General features: G+C 41.6%; 1 protein-coding gene across 7 annotated transcripts in view; it reads right to left on the reverse strand.

The window, feature by feature from the left end:
* The window catches only part of LOC126293313 (angiotensin-converting enzyme-like), a 270653-nt gene that overhangs the window by 32894 nt on the left and 220031 nt on the right, over positions 1–17728 (reverse strand). For all 7 annotated transcript variants that reach the window (XM_049986454.1, XM_049986453.1, XM_049986456.1 and 4 more), the window contains 3 exons: positions 14844–14940; positions 12686–12829; positions 3378–3569 (listed from right to left, as the gene is read on the reverse strand). In XM_049986454.1, the coding sequence (XP_049842411.1) occupies positions 3378–3569; positions 12686–12829; positions 14844–14940 (433 nt within the window). The remainder of the gene's footprint in view (positions 1–3377; positions 3570–12685; positions 12830–14843; positions 14941–17728) is intronic.

The following is a 17728-nucleotide window of genomic DNA, read 5'->3' on the forward strand; positions in this document are numbered from 1 at the left end:
AAAATGAAAATGCAAAATACACAATACACAATTTAAAGAGCAACTGAAGATCTGAAAGTGTTTCATTACTTTCTGTTCCATTCTTCACTTCCCTGTACACACTTCTCCATATGTTTCCCCATCTTCCTATCATCTTCTGTTTCTGACACAGGAATCCTAATTTCAGTACACTCAGAATACAATGTCTTCATCCTCTACCCAAGGAAATTCATTTGTGGGAGGGTTGTAAGATTGTAGAATTGATTTTTTTTAAATTTACTATTGAGTTAATGAGTTTGAATATGTGTCATGTGTGAAGAGGTCAGTTTTACACCACAAATGACTGACAGTTACCAACTGAATATTTCAATAGATGGATTATTTTTGTATCTAATGTCATCAACATTTACTTTTACAATATTAATATGATTATTGATGTCATTTTTTTAAGTTTATGATGTGAAATTACATCCTCACATCATTAAATTCAGCTAGTACCAGTAGCTAACAGAAGATTTACAAATTAAGAAACAAAGACAGGAAATATTTAAAAAAAGATATTTTTATTCATATACAAACATTTTCTCAATGGGTACTAAAAGTTAAGTGCAGCAACTACAGTTTGTAACAAGTACTAAAAATACTTTATTGTAAACTGCATCATTGCCCACTAAACTTATGTACTAGTTATTAAAAACAAAGTCTTTCCAATCATGCTCAGCAAAGTAGTGCCAGAACAATCTAAACTTACAATTTTGTAGAATCACAAACAACTGTGCACAAGAACTCTATAGTGATTAAGAAGTCTTTAGTCCTGATTCCACGTCTTATAGACACATACAGTTCTTGTGGAGTAATAGACATAGTGGTTTGGGACCGATGACTTCATTGTTTGGTCCCTTCCCCCACACTAACCAACCAACATAGTGGTTACAGCATCATCTCTTATCAAAACTGAACGAAAATTAGGTGTGAAAATCAACACTGAATATGCATGCAGATTGATTTTTGGCCTTCCTCAGCCTCCCCTGCACATATCCCCCAAACCCTCCCACTGAGCAGATACCTTTCTTGCACCAAATGTTCAGATTCCACAAATGGTCAGTCTTGGGTAAAGCAAGTGGCGGACTTTGGTCACTTTCATAATGCAATTAGTCTACAAAGGCGACTACTTCTAAAACTTCTGTACAGCCCATCCTAGAATATTCCTCAAACAAGTGGGATCCATACCATATAGGACTGATAAGGGATGCTGAATGTACAGGTCAGCCACAAATGGTCACAGCTTTGTTTGCCTCATGGAACAGCATCATGGGCTCAATGAAAAACAAGAACTAGCAGATGATTTAAGATAGACACCAACTGTCCCATGAAATCATACCTGCATAGTTCGTAGAACCAACATGAACATGGTGAGGCCATAACATATGGATCACGGATTTACTTCAAACTCCGTACACTTTTAGTAGTCTATTAGGACAACATGATGCACAAGTAGCAAGGCATACTACCTAGACAAGTTCAAGAAAATTGCAAGAGAAGCTTTAAGCATTCATGTACCAGTGCTTTGCAACAGTGAGTCGATATGGTTGCAGTCAAGTGGTTAGTATTGAAGGTCCATAATCACTGGTTCTGTTTAAGGGTTTTTTTTTTCCTTCCAATACTGATCATATTATTTGATATGTAGGACATTTGAAAGATAATATAATAAAAACATGTATTTGCATGAATGTTTAATTAATTTCCAATTTTGTTTGGCTGTTTGCTAACTGTAATTATTACTACATATATTATGTTTATAACTATCGACAACTAAACCACAGAACATATATAGTTTTCCTGAAAGTGTATGCCTGTTATTTTCAAACCAGGTCCATTTCTTGAAGAAAACTATCATAATACACCAATGCACCTTTTAGCTGACAATGACATTCATCATCTGCAGTAGTTGAAGAATCACGAGTCACCCCAATTTTGCAGTAAAACTGTAAATTTAGTGATTTCCAAGAAATCCGCATGCACATTATTTGTTCTCATCAGTCTATCCTACAATTATTTATTTGTGCATTACCTTTATACTCTGGTATGTTGTAACTCATTGTATAACTGAATAAAGTTATTCACACCTTTATGGATCAGTATTTGACTTGGGCGTTCCAAGGCTGTCCCTTGTCATTGAAACAAGTGTCTGCAGGTCAAAGCAAACAGTTTGAAAGTAGTTGTGGGCACCGAAACTGATTATAGTATTTGGTATTTCACAAATCTGAAATGTGTACATTTTCAGGAAAACCTCACACATTTGGTCATTTACTTGTTGATAATTGTAAATATAAAATATGTTGTACGGTGGAATACCACTGGAAATCTAATGAAAGTTCATGAAAATACACATGGTGTTTCATTGGATTACCTATAAAATGTCATGTATGTAAAGTAAGATTGTGATGACGTTCCCTGCTTTCTTTATTTCTTCATTTGTTGTTCTTGGTGTCGACGTACTGGCTGAAAAACTAGGGTGTGGAAGTGCAGTACTGTCTACTGTAAATGATGTAACTGACAGGAACAAATTTGCATTTCACAGTTGTTTACTTTCACTTTTCCCAACCACCCGATGTACACATTTAATATGGCCAGTGCACCATTGTTTAACTTTCAATAAGCCTCATTAATAGTTTTCAGGCAAACATACACATACTACAATAGTTTACTGTTGAATATCTATGAGCAGTAAAAACATAACCACATAATTCACAATTCTTTCGGAATAATCAGGTACGTATGGAACAGGCACTGTTATTGTTTTAACACATGGCCTAATTGTCTTAAATTTCTTTCACGGATGCATTGTTCTTGATCTAACCAATACAGGTTCCTCGTCTGAAACTAAGCTGTGGACTGAATGTCTCAGGAGCAAAAATCGAGCCCTTATATATCCTCACAATAATATGTGCTGAAACAACACATAGTTCGAAATTTAATTTACAGAATTTACAATTAAAACTTAAATCATTAAATTAACTGATTACATCGAAAAATTGGTTCTTTTTAACATTGTCTTCTACTACAAGGGTTAAGCCGAATTATTTGTTTCAATGATGAAATTAACATACATCATTATACAAACAATGCTTTTGACAAAATGGTTAATTACTTTGGTATTAATTAAAGGCTGGCTTCAGTGTGGGGCAGCGGTGGGTTGAGTGGACTACTGTAGCCTATTGTGGGGCTGTGAACCACTGAGGGCTACGGAGGGGACGAAGCCTCTCCATCGTTTCTAGGTCCCCTGTTCCATACGATACAATACAACTATCATATTTGAATGAACGAAATATTTTTGAGATTATCCCTTTGTGATGCACTTGACACATGTCAGAGTGTACAGAAACAACATACATTACCTAATAAGTGAGCTGGGATTGGCCCACGGCGGTTGACGACATCATCCCCGTATTTCTCATTCAGCCTGCGGCGGACGTAGGCGTGCAGTTGCTGGTAAAGTGGCTTTACCTGATCCCAGAGAGCCTTCACTTGGTCTTGGAAGTCTTCTGCCTCGTAGTCCTTTAGCCAGTATGCCGACGCATCCGTGAAGTCTGGAAAATCGACGTTGAAGGTCAAAGTCACACATACATCTCTAAAAAGTGCAGTCTCTCTCTCTCTCTCTCTCTCTCTCTCTCTCTCTCTCTCTCTCTCTCTCTCTCTCTCATCCCCCTCCCCTTCCCCCTCTCCCTCTCTTCCCCAGCCCATCTCCCTCTCTGCCTGAAACTGACAAAAACTGCCAAGAAAAAAATTGATACATTGCATCATTTCTGGTTTAATTAGCATTGAAGTTAGCCAGTTGGCCCACCAGAATTGGTGTCACCAAATGTATTCTTCATTTGATTCCTTAAAACTAAAGAAGAGAATTATAATAGAACTGGACATAGGATGTGTGTGTGTGGGGGGGGGGGGGAGGGGGGAGGGGAGGCAGGTGTGTGGGGGGGGGGGGGGGAGCATGAGCATGTGTGCCCTTAGGTCACTGAAGAGGCTACTGCAAGAAATACGATCATCCACTATACACAGTTACTTGTGAATTTTTATATTTAAGATTGTAAAATGCTACATTTTAATTTCAGTTCAATATGGTGTTTCTTCAGTTGTTCTGTGTATCACTTCAGCACAGGACTGCAGCAATATTCATGTAGAAAAAAAGCACTAAATTTTATGAAGGGATCTTGGTATGGTCAATAATAAAGCCACTTCAAGTTATTTGTATTCCAAGTACATCAGCTACTGAATACAATAGTCGTGAAGAATTGCTGTTTGGTTATCAATTGTAGGGGAACTGAGATGCTCTAAATTCCTGCTATCGTAAATACTGAACAGCATTTGAGATTATGAATGAGGTGATATATGATTGTTGTGTTATAACCTGTTTTAGAACTCTTTGAGATCAAGTAGGGACAGTAAATTATCTGGATATGATGCTTAAAACATCTTATTGTGTATGATACTAACACCTGAATGGACACAGTTGAAAGTTATGGTATATTGATAATTTTTACTTTTTGGGCCAGTCCAAAAGTTTCAGATGTTAAAACAGTCTAAAGTAATCATACATCATTTGTGTATCTCCTGCATAAATTTTTTCATACACACCATTTGAAAGATGGCATAAAATTTCATTATTTTGGTGAATTAGCCAACAAAAATTCTTTTATCTCATTTGTGAAAAGGGAAAGAAAGAACAGAATGCTGCACTGACCCAGAGTGTCCCGACAGGAAAGTAGCCTGTGAAGCAATTAATACCACTGGAATGCTGGAAGCTGAACTTTTACATTAAGGGAGTGCACCTCAGCTTCCCAGAAATTTATTTAAACCTGCAACTGAGGTCTCCACATTTTTTGTACCTTGTGCAGAATGTCCATTGCAAGCAGAAGAGAAGTGTCCTTTTGAAACTTTGTTCTATAGTTATTTTAAACTTCTTGAAAGATGACATTATTTCTACTGAGGCTGTGTATGTGAAACCACTATAACCCAGTTTTGAACAATCAAAACTCCAGATTGGAATATCAACAAAATAAGGAATAAGAGATTGCTGCTTAGCATAATGATGACACGTTAAGTTGGAGACAGGCGCAATGTCACCTTCATTGGTACAAAGCCATAAATTAATGTCACGTGACACTCAAACAACAACTAGTGCATCACATAGTGTGATGTAGCACACAATTTGTAAATGAGTTGGCAAATGTCTCTGTTGTCACAGATGGTGCAGATGCATCTTTGAGATATATCTTTTCCCATACACTGGTATTAACAACTGGTTGGCAATGAGTGAGAACATACACTGTTTTCAGTTTTACGGAGCTCATCTCTAGACATTTTTTGATTATCTGATAAACTGTCATTGGGATGCCACATACATATATATATTCCTTCAGGAAAGAGGGAAGGAGAGGGAAAGACGAAAGGATGTGGGTTTTAAGGGAGAGGGTAAGGAGTCTACATCTATCTACATCTACATCTACATCCATACTCCGCAAGCCACCTGACGGTGTGTGGCGGAGGGTACCCTGAGTACCTCTATCGGTTCTCCCTTCTATTCCAGTCTCGTATTGTACGTGGAAAGAAGGATTGTTGGTATGCTTCTGTGTGGGTTCTAATCTCTCTGATTTTATCCTCATGGTCTCTTTGCAAGATATACATAGGAGGGAGCAATATACTGCTTGACTCTTCGGTGAAGGTATGTTCTCGAAACTTTAACAAAAGCCCGTACCGAGCTACTGAGCATCTCTCCTGCAGAGTCTTCCACTGGAGTTTATCTATCATCTCCGTAACGCTTTTGCGATTACTAAATGATCCTGTAACGAAGCGCTGCTCTCCGTTGGATCTTCTCTATCTCGTCTATCAACCCTACCTGGTGCGGATCCCACACTGCTGAGCAGTATTCAAGCATTGGGCGAATAAGCGTACTGTAACCTACTTCCTTTGTTTTCGGGTTTCATTTCCTTAGGATTCTTGCCATGAATCTCAGTCTGGCATCTGCTTTACCGACGATCAACTTTATATGATCATTCCATTTTAAATGACTCGTAATGCCTACTCCCAGATTATTTATGGAATTAACTGCTTCCAGTTGCTGACCTGCTATATTGTAGGTAAATGATAAAGGATCTTTCTTTCTCTGTATTCGCAGCACATTACACTTGTCTGCATTGAGATTCAGTTGCCGTTCCCTGCACCATGTGTCAAATCGTTGCAGGTCCTCCTGCATTTCAGTACAATTTTCCATTGTTACAACCTCTCGATATACTAAAGCATCATCCGCAAAAAGCCTCAGTGACCTTCCGATGTTACCCACAAGGTCATTTATGTATATTGTGAGTAGCAACGGTCCTTCGACACTCCTCTGCGTCACACCTGAAATCACTCTTACTTCGGAAGACTTCTCTCCATTGAGAATGACATGTTTTGTTCTGTTATCTAGGAACTCCTCAATCCAATCACACAATTGATCTGATAGTCCGTATGCTCTTACTTTGTTCATTAAACGACTGTGGGGAACTGTGTCAAACGCCTTGCGGAAGTCAAGAAACATCTACCTGTGAACCCGTGTCTAAGGCCCTCTGAGTCTCGTGGACGAATAGCGCGAGCTGGGTTTCACACGACCGTCTTTTTCGAAACCCATGCTGATTCCTACAGAGTAGATTTCTAGTCTCCAGAAAAGACATTATACTCGAACATAATACGTGTTCCAAAATTCTACAACTGATCGACGTTAGAGATATAGGTCTATAGTTCTGCACATCTGTTTTACGTTCCTTCTTGAAAACGGGGATGACCTGTGCCCTTTTCCAATCCTTTGGAACGCTTCGCTCTTCTAGAGACCTACGGTACACCGCTGCAAGAAGGGGGGCAAGTTCCTTCGCGTACGCTGTGTAAAATCGAACTGGTATCCCATCAGGACCAGCGGCCTTACCTCTTTTGAGCGATTTTAATTGTTTCTCTACCCCTCTGTCGTCTACTTCGATATCTACCATTTTGTCAACTGTGCGACAATCTAGAGAAGAAAGCACAGTGCAGTCTTCCTCTGTGAAACAGCTTTGGAACAAGACATTTAGTATTTCGGCCTTTAGTCTGTCATCCTCTGTTTCAGTACCATTTTGGTCACAGAGTGTCTGGACATTTTGTTTTGATCCACCTACCGCTTTGACATAGGACCAAAATTTCTTAGGATTTTCTGCCAAGTCAGTACATAGAACTTTACTTTCGAATTCATTGAAAGCCTCTCGCATAGCCCTCCTCACACTACATTTCGCTTCTCGTAATTTTTGTTTGTCTGCAAGGCTTTGGCTATGTTTATGTTTGCTGTGAAGTTCCCTTTGCTTCCGCAGCAGTTTTCTAACTCGGTTGTTGTACCACAGTGGCTCTTTCCCATCTCTTACGATCTTGCTTGGCACATACTCATCTAACGCATATTGTACCATGGTTTTGAACTTTGTCCACTGATCCTCAACACTATCTGCACTTGAGACAAAACTTTTGTGTTGAGCCGTCAGGTACTCTGTAATCTGCTTTTTGTCACTTTTGCTAAACAGAAAAATCTTCCTACTTTTTTAATATTTCTATTTACGGCTGAAATCATTGATGCAGTAACCGCTTTATGATCGCTGATTCCCTGTTCTGCATTAACTGATTCAAATAGTTCGGGTCTGTTTGTCACCAGAAGGTCTAATATGTTATCGCCACGAGTCGGTTTTCTGTTTAACTGCTCAAGGTAGTTTTCAGATGAAGCACTTAAAAATATTTCACTGGATTCTTTGTCCCTGCCACCCGTTATGAACGTTTGAGTCTCCCAGTCTATATCCGGCAAATTAAAATCTCCACCCAGAACTATAACATGGTGGGGAAATCTACTCGAAATATTTTCCAAATTATTCTTCAAGTGCTGAGCCACAACACCTGCTGAGCCCGGGGGCCTATAGAGACATCCAATTACCATGTCTGAGCCTGCTTTAACTGTGACCTTCACCCAAATCATTCCAAGTCATTCCAATCTCGGGAGCGGAAAGACTTACCTTAGGAGGAAAAAAGGATAGGTATATGCTCGCGCGCACACACACACACGCACATCCATCCATACATACACAGACACAAGCAGACATATTTATAGGCAAAGAGTATGGGCAGAGATATAAGTCAAGGCGGTAGTACAGAGGCAAAGAAGTTGTTGAAAGACAGGTGAGGTATGAGGGGCGAAAACTTGACATAAGTGGAGGTTGAGGCCTGGCGAATATAGAGAAGAGAGGATATACTGAAGGGCGAGTTCCCATCTCCGGAGTTCAGATAGGTTGGTGTTGGTGGGAAGTATCCAGATAACCCGGACGGTGTAACACTGTGCCAAGACGTGCTGGCCGTGCACCAAGGCATGTTTAGCCAGCCAGCTCATTACCAACAAACACTGTCTGCCTGTGTCCATTCATGCGAATGGACAGTTTGTTGCTGGTCATTCCCACATAGAAAGCGTCACAGTGTAGTCAGGTCAGTTGGTAAATCACGTGGGTGCTTTCACATGTGGCTCTTCCTTTGATTGTGTACACCTTCCGAGTTACAGGACTGGAGTAGGTGGTGGTGGGAGGGTGCATAGGACAGGTTTTACACCGGGGGCGGTTACAAGGGTAGGAGCCAGAGGGTAGGGAAGGTGGTTTGGGGATTTCATAGGGGTGAACCAAGAGGCAAAGTGATATTTCCAGCAGAGACTACAAGTGTAGGACAGTAAATCTTTGACAAGGGCAGTTTGGTTGAACCTGGGAGTGGGGCTGAAGGTGTTGGAGACAACACAACTACCTAACCTTTGCACCCATTGTTGTTCACCAACCTAAGTTCAGCACAGGAACAACATAGCTCATCTCAAACCAACACTTTTCGACTTTTTTCACACCTTTATCTCTCCCTATATATATTTCTATTTATTTTCACTTTAACCTCATATTACCCTTTCCACCTTCTAATACCATGTCAACCTCACAACATCCCTACAACGACCCCATTAAATTTTATTTACATTCCCTCCGCAAACATGCCTTCACCCTAGCCAGATTACGCTCCCATATTTTATTTACTCAGGCTTGGCTGACATTTGGCATTACCCCCAAAGGTCTCACACTTAAAGTTCCCATCTCTGGCTGCAATCCTTCTTTCCATCAGTCCTTATACCAGTTCCAAACTGCACAATCCATAGCCCTCACCCGCCTAATCCTTCACTTATACATCGACTCAGCCAAGGAACACACCCGTCAACTCCTATCCCAAATCAAAGTCCTCAATCTTTCCTCTCCCACATCCACACCGGCTGTTCATAGCATCCTCCTACAGGCCAACCGCAAATTAGAACAGCATGCCACCCTCCACCTCAAAAAACTATCCAATCTCCTGGTTTCCCACCTCCGGAAAGGCAACTCACTCACCCTCCACAACCTTTCCAACAAACCTCAACCTCCTCTCATTGCACACAGACCCAGTCTCTCCCATCTACTCAATCTCCCACTTCCAGCTCCACTCCCCCCAACACCTCAAAATTCTAGTCAACACAATCTGGAACCACAACACCCCAATTCAGTAGTTAACCTTTCCTCCAAACCTCTCTCCCAATCCGAAACCTCTGTCCTATGCAAAGGCCTCACCTTCAGCCCCACTCCCAGGTTCAACCAAACTGCCCTTGTCAAAGATTTACTGTCCTACACTCATAGTCTCTGCTGGAAATATCACTTTGCCATGAAGAAAAATAATCCTGATCCCACTCCTAATGATCCAACTCCCCAAGACACTATCCAAATTGAACCCTGCCTGGAACAGTTCCGTCCTCCATCACAGCAGGACCCACCTCCTCTTCCTCAAAATCACCCTCTCCAAACCTTCCAGGAATTTCTCACTTCCAGCCTTGCCTCTCAATCTTTCTTGAAAAACCTTAATCCTACTCCCAACATCACCACAGCTGAAGCCCAGGCTATCCGTGATCTGAAAGCTGACTGATCCATCATCATTCTTCCGGCTAACAAGCGTTCCACGACCGTGGTACTTGATCGTCGGGAGTATGTGGCTGAGGGACTGCGTCAGCTTTCAGACAACTCTACATACAAAGTTTGCCAAGGTAATCCCATTCCTGATGTCCAGGCGGAGCTTCAAGGAATCCTCAGAACCTTAGGCCCCCTACAAAACCTTTCACCTGACTCCATCAAACTCCTGACCCCACCGACACCTCGCACTCCTACCTTCTACCTACTTCCTAAAATTCACAAACCCAAACATCCCGGCCGCCCCATTGTAGCTGGTTACCAAGCCCCCACAGAACGTATCTCTGCCTATGTATATCAACACCTTCAACCCATTACATGCAGTCTCCCATCCTTCATCAAAGACACCAACCACTTTCTCGAACGCCTGGAATCCTTACCCAGTCTGTTACCCCCAGAAACCATCCTGGTAACCATTGATACCACTTCCCTATACACAAATATCCCGCACGTCCAGGGCCTCACTGCAATGGAGCGCTTCCTTTCACGCCGATCACCTGCCACCCTACCTAAAACCTCTTTCCTCATCACCTTAGCCAGCTTCATCCTGACCCACAACTTCTTCACTTTTGAAGGCCAGACATACCAACAATTAAAGGGAACAGCCATGGGTACCAGGATGGCCCCCTTGTATGCCAACCTATTTATGGGTCGCTTAGAGGAAGCCTTCTTGGTTACCCAAGCCTGCCAACCCAAAGTTTGGTACAGATTTATTGATGACATCTTCATGATCTGGACTCACAGTGAAGAACAACTCCTGAATTTCCTCTCCAGCCTCAACTCCTTTGGTTCCATCAGATTCACCTGGTCCTACTCCAAATCCCATGCCACTTTCCTTGACGTTGACCTCCATTTGTCCAATGGCCAGCTTCACACATCCGTCCACATCAAACCTACCAACAAGCAACAGTACCTCCATTATGACAGCTGCCACCCATTCCATATCAAACGCTCCCTTCCCTATAGCCTAGGCCTTTGTGGAAAACGAATCTGCTCCAGTCCTGAATCCCTGAACCATTACACCAACAACCTGAAAACAGCTTTCGCATCCCGCAACTACCCTCCCGACCTGCTACAGAAGCAAATAACCAGAGCCACTTCCTAATCCCCTCAAACCCACAACCTCTCACAGAAGAACCCTAAAAGTGCCCCACTTGTGACAGGATACTTCCCGGGACTGGATCAGACTCTGAATGCGGCTCTCCAGCAGGGATACGACTTCCTAAAATCCTGCCCCGAAATGAGATCCATCCTTCATGAAATCCTCCCCACTCCACCAAGAGTGTCTTTCCGCCGTCCACCTAACCTTCGTAACCTCTTGGTTCATCCCTATGAAATCCCCAAACCACCTTCCCTACCCTCTGGCTCCTACCCTTGTAACTGCCCCCAGTGTAAAACCTGCCCTATGCACCCTCCCACCACCACCTACTCCAGTCCTGTAACCCGGAAGGTGTACACGATCAAAGGAAGAGCCACGTGTGAAAGCACCCATGTGATTTACCAACTGACCTGACTACACTGTGACGCTTTCTATGTGGGAATGACCAGCAACAAACTGTCCATTCGCATGAATGGACACAGGCATACAGTGTTTGTTGGTAATGAGGATCACCCTGTGGCTAAACATGCCTTGGTACACGGCCAGCACGTCTTGGCACAGTGTTACACCATCCGGGTTATCTGGATACTTCCCACCAACACCAACCTATCTGAACTCCGGAGATGGGAACTCGCCCTTCAGTATATCCTCTCTTCTCTATATTCGCAAGGCCTCAACCTCCGCTAATTTCAAGTTTCCGCCCCTCATACCTCACCTGTCTTTCAACAACTTCTTTGCCTCTGTACTACCGCCTCGACTTATATCTCTGCCCATACTCTTTGCCTATAAATATGTCTGCTTGTGTCTGTGTATGTGCGGATGGATATGTGTGTGTGTGTGTGTGTGTGTGTGTGTGTGTGTGTGTGTGTGTGTGTGTGTGTGTGTGTGTGTGAGTGTACACCTGTCCGTTTTTCCACCTAAGGTAAATCTTTCCGCTCCCGGGATTGGAATGACTCCTTACCCTTTCCCTTAAAACCCACATCCTTTCATCTTTCCCTCTCCTTCCCTCTTTCCTGAAGAAGCAACCGTCAGTTGCGAAAGCTAGAAATTCTGTGTGTGTGTTTGTGTGTTTTATTTATTGTGGCTATCTACCGGCGCTTTCCCGCTTGGTAAGTCTTGGAATCTCTGTTTTTAATATATTTTTCCCATGTGGAAGTTTCTTTCTATGCATTGACTTTTTCCACATAAAAAGGCCATATAGCTGAACTTGACTAATAGTAAAGGTAAAGTTTTCAGCATCCTATGCTGTGGTTTGAACATGATAGCACTCTACTAGGCATGGGCCTATTGAAAGTGGTATGCCCTTGTCTTCCTTCAACCTCTCAAACGGCTTATGCAGATGGTTATAGAATGGCCTATAGTTTAATGTAGCATCCAAAACACAGTTCAACTTGCCATTTCACCTGATAAAAATCCTGGGAGTGACCAGAGATTAAACCTTGCAATTTTAGATCCTTAGTATGGCACTTAAACCACTGCCCCTTAGGCTAATGGTGGTTTAAATGAATAAATATAGTCTCAACAGAGATAATGTCATCTTTGTGTAGGTACTTACTGTTCAGGACAGCAGCTTCATTGCTAAGAGCGACGTAATGCTCAAATTGTGAGCGGACTTTCTCTCCCGAAGCATGCCTCCACTCCACCCATATGTGAGACAGCTCCTTAGGGTCTCGGCTCTCTGCCAGTCTCTCTGTCAGCTCTGCAGGCACAAAACAAGCACATATCAGTATGATTACCATGATGACTTTGATCATAAAGTGAGAAACTGTATAAAGGGGCAAGGCAAAGTCCTACGTTGCATATATGTAACAATATAAAGTTATCAGTATGTTCACTACAGTGTTTCAAGATGCAGCATATCACTCATATCGTTTGTTATTTTAAGAGCTGGTATCAGGATATTAGACTTTGTGATTTGATACATGGTGTGTAAATCTGATCATTTATAATTTTTGAGTGGCAGAACAGTGCATATTTGATACATAAATGTGGATCTGTGAAATCCAAATCACTTTTATAATAACATAAATATGTATATATTCCAGTCAAATTGCAATTTTTCTACATTTGGCAAGTGAATTAACTAATTTGTTTTGTAGGATTGAAATGTTTTTAATAATTAAGTTAAATTTAAGAATATATTTTGGAGATCAGTATTGCTGTTAAACATTTGACTGTACATGTTATCTTTCGATTGGCACCATCTTCACCGGATGCATGGTTTATTCTGCAACAGAGAGTTATTATGTACAGCTCATAGCAAAAAGTTGTAATGTGAACATAATAGCGAGTAATTGGAAGAATTTATGGAGTGAATGACAATTGGAATGTAATAAATGTATTGAGACGAATGAGAATAAAACATAAGATTGAAAAAATTAAAAGAATTATTTATATAAACCATGCCAATTGAAGATATGTGCTGTCCTTATGTTAGTTAGGTTTAAGTAGTTCTAAGTTCTAGGGGACTGATGACCATAGGTGTTAAGCCCCATAGTGCTCAGAGCCATTTGAACCATTTTTTTTTGAAGATACATGCATGTAAGAAAGACCTGTGGACCTGAATATGCTGTATTACAATCTCCTACAACAATGACTATTGTACTTCATTGAGAAAATAATTAAGTTAGCACTGATTGTGGTGTTTGTTCTCCAGCATTTTGTAGTAACCACTTAATAATTCATATAGGAATGTCAGGTTTCATTTTTAGGTGAGAATTAATAAACTACAACAACAAATTAATACTAATTTGATTAAAAAAGTAAATGTATCCATTTGTGAGCCAGCAGCAGGTCAGTTGACACACAGTCCTAAAAAAGTCATGGAATTAAGGAGCTTTCAGAATACGGACTACCTTGGCCAATTAAGAAGACTGGAAAAAGAATCTGATAGGGCCTGTATGAAACAGTCACCCTGGACCTAGGTTGAGGGAACAACAACAACAATGTACTTAAAAATAAAGTGAATTAATTAGAACTAGTTAGGAAAGGTACCATACTCATGGTAAATGTGACAAAATCAAAGCAAAAAACAAACAGTGGAGGAGCAGCGAAGCCTAGATCCACACCTGATTTGACATCTCCTGCCAGTCACCATCTAAATGATTATGTTGATCAGTAAAGAGATTATGGCAGACATTCTGTTATCACACTTAAAGGATACAATACATTCAGTACACTGGAGGAATTGGATTGACCACAAATGGACTGCTTCGAAAAATGGACAGTCTTCCTGTCAAGCTGAGAAAAATTTATCCCAATTCTTGCTCCATTTAAGAAAGTCATAATCAAAATTAGTCTCTATGCTTATTCCACTACAGTCCTTCACAGAGTAAATGAAACACTGATTGATTTGGGGCACTGGTTAAGACATGGGACTTGCATTTGGGAGGAGGGCAGTTCAAAACCCAGTCTGGGCATTCAAATTTCAGTTTTCTGAAGTGTTCCTAAACTCCTTAAGGCAAATGCCAGATTGATTTCTTTAAGAATGACACTGCCCATTTCCTCCCCCATCCTATTCTGATCCAACCCAGTACACCATCTCTAACGACCACATCGCTGACACGATGCTGAACCCTAATTTCCATTTCTGAGTTCAATGAGAACAGTTTGATACAACATATACTAAAGGTACTGATGTGAGAAATATCTGACAAAATAGCTATTGTGTCACAAGAAGATAAGAGAAAGCTGTGTGTCCGAGATATACAGACCCGGTTCCAGGCTGAGGTCACACTTGGTGGCATCATTGTAGTCGCAGACCTTGGCCGTGCTGTAGATGGACTCCATCTCACTGACCAGCTTCTCCAGCTGCAACACAACCAAAGTGTTCATGTATATAATTCACCAACAGTACTGAATAGAAGGACTATGGAGACCCATCTACACACAGAGTGTGTCCAAACCTTTTAAGGTAAGAAATATATACATGAGAGAGGAACTGCAAGCTGAGCAGTTTGAGATAAGCATCTAATGGTTTAAATGAAAATTTAGTTTTTTATTGCATAAACAGCGAGCACCTTCCAACAACAATTCAAATTTGTGGTCCTACGGCAAAAGCAGTTGAACCTAAATCTTTTAGCAGTTCTACTATATGATTTTTTCCAGAATAAATCTTAGAAAACGTGAATACCTAAGAACTTAGAACTTTCTACTCTGTTTATTATTTCTTATTGGTACACTAGGTTAATATGGTGTGGGATGTTTTCGACCGAACAAAACTGGATGAGTTCTTCTTTTTCAGAGTTCTTGTGTGATTGTTGCCTACAAGTTGCAGAGACTCATTGCTGCTTAGACAGATGTGGCATAGAAACTGTCATCACTCCAGATGTGATTATTGCATCACATGAAAACACCATCATACTTGAAGGAGTCCTCGTCTGTGAGCAATACACACAGCAGGAACCTCAGCATTGCACTGCTGTGTAGAATGATCCACTGACAGAACTGAGCTGTGGGTTTGACAGTCTCCTTGCACACACTGTGCCTACCTATTGCTCCTATAGTATTCTTGGAAGTGTGCATTCCACGTACAGGTTCACGAGTACTTACTGATTAATCTTCTCCTACATGATCCAACAACATCTCCTCATATCTACTATGTGAGCAGTTCTTCATCAAAATATTAACCATATCACTCAAATTATTTACTTCTGATTACCAATGTGAGTATGGTGTTTCAGAAAGGTGTTGTAACATAGAAAGGACTTTAATTTCTCCAAGGTTTTGAATGACATTGTTACATTAGTTTCCTGAATGTAAGAGGATGGCTGTTATGTAGTGGTATATAGAAATACGTACGTGAGTTACACTATGTGATCAAAAGTACCCTGACTCCTGGCTGAAAATGACTTACAAGTTCTTGGCGCCCTCCATGGGTAATGCTGGAATTCAATTTGGTGTTGGCTCATCCTTAGCCTTGGTGACAGCTTCCACTCTTGCAGGCATACGTTCCTTCAATCAGGTGCTGCAAGGTTTCTTTGGGAATGGCAGCCCATTCTTCACGGAGTGCTGCACTGAGGAGAGGTATTGCTGTTGATACGTGAGGCCTGGCATGAAGTTGGCATTCCAAAACGTCCCAAAGATGTTCTATAGGACTCAGGTCAGGACTCTGTGCAGACCAGTCCCTTACAGGGATGATATTGTCGTGCAACCACTCCGCCAAAGGCTGTGCATTATGAACAGGTGCTCGATCTTGTTGAAAGATGCAATCGCCATCCCCGAACTGCTCTTCAACAGTGGGAAGCAAGAAAGTGCTTAAAACATCAATGTAGGCCTGTGCTGTGATAGTGCCTCGCAAAACAATAAGGGGTGCAAGTCCCCTCCATGTGAAACACGACCACACCATAACACCACTGCCTCCGAATTTTACTGTTGGCACTACACACGCTGGCAGATCATGTTCACCGGGCTTTCGCCATACCCACACCCTGCCATCAGATCGCCACATTGTGTACCGTGATTCGTCACTCCACACAACATTTTTCCACTCTTCAATCGTCCAATTTTTACACTTCTTATACCAAGTGAAGTTTCATTTGTCATTTACCAGCATGATGTGTGGCTTATGAGCTGCCTCTCGACCATGAAATCCAAGTGTTCTCACCTCCTGCCTGACTGTCATAATCCTTGCAGTGGATCCTGATGCAGTTTGGAATTCCTGTGTGGTGGTCTAGATAGATGTCTGCCCATTACACATTACAATCCTCTTCAACTGTCAGCGGTCTGTGTCAGCCAACAAATGAGGTCGGCCTGTACGCTTTTGTGCTGTACAAGTTCCTTCACGTTTCCTCTTCACTATCACATCGGGAACAGTGGACCAAGGGATGTTTAGGAGTGTGGAAATCTCGTGTACAGACTTATGACACAAGTGACACCCAATCATCTGACCGCGTTCGAAGTCTGTGAGTATCGTGAAGCACCCAATTCTGCTCTCTCACGATTTCTAATGACTACTGAGGTCGCTGATATGGAGTACCTGTCCGGAAGTGGCAGCACAATGCACCTAATATGAAAAACCCTATGTTTTCGGGGATGTCCGGATACTTTTGATCACATAGTGTAATAGTCGCTTTTTGTTTGTGCATAGCTAATACCAAATCGTCTATCAACTTTATTTGAGCAGTCATCGTGCTGTGAGCTTTGCGAAAACTTTATTGGTTTACGTCTAGAAGGTTATTTGCAGGAAAAGAAGGAATGTTAGGGTTCTTTGCTATTGACAACGAAGTCATTACAGATGGAGCACAAGCTTGGATTAGGGAAGAAAGTCGACCATGCCCTTTGAAAAGAACCATCCCGGTATTTGCCTAAAGCAATTTAGGGAAATCACAGAAAATCTAGATCTGGACGGTCGGTCGCGGATTTGAACCGCGGCCCTCCAAGATTGTCTCAGATGAAGTAATTAGTAGATTTTAAAGCCTTACGTGACGCTAATTCAGTGCAAGTGGGCCGGTAGTCAGACAAAAGTTCAAAAAATGTCCGACAGATGGCGCTTCATCTGATCAGAATAGCAATAACTAGCATAACAAAGTAAGACAAAGCAAAGATGATGTGGACCTACAATGAATTTGATCATTTGAACTGTAATGGCATCATCTGC

This window comes from Schistocerca gregaria, chromosome 10 (genome assembly GCF_023897955.1).
Source record: "Schistocerca gregaria isolate iqSchGreg1 chromosome 10, iqSchGreg1.2, whole genome shotgun sequence".
Taxonomy (NCBI): domain Eukaryota; kingdom Metazoa; phylum Arthropoda; class Insecta; order Orthoptera; family Acrididae; genus Schistocerca; species Schistocerca gregaria.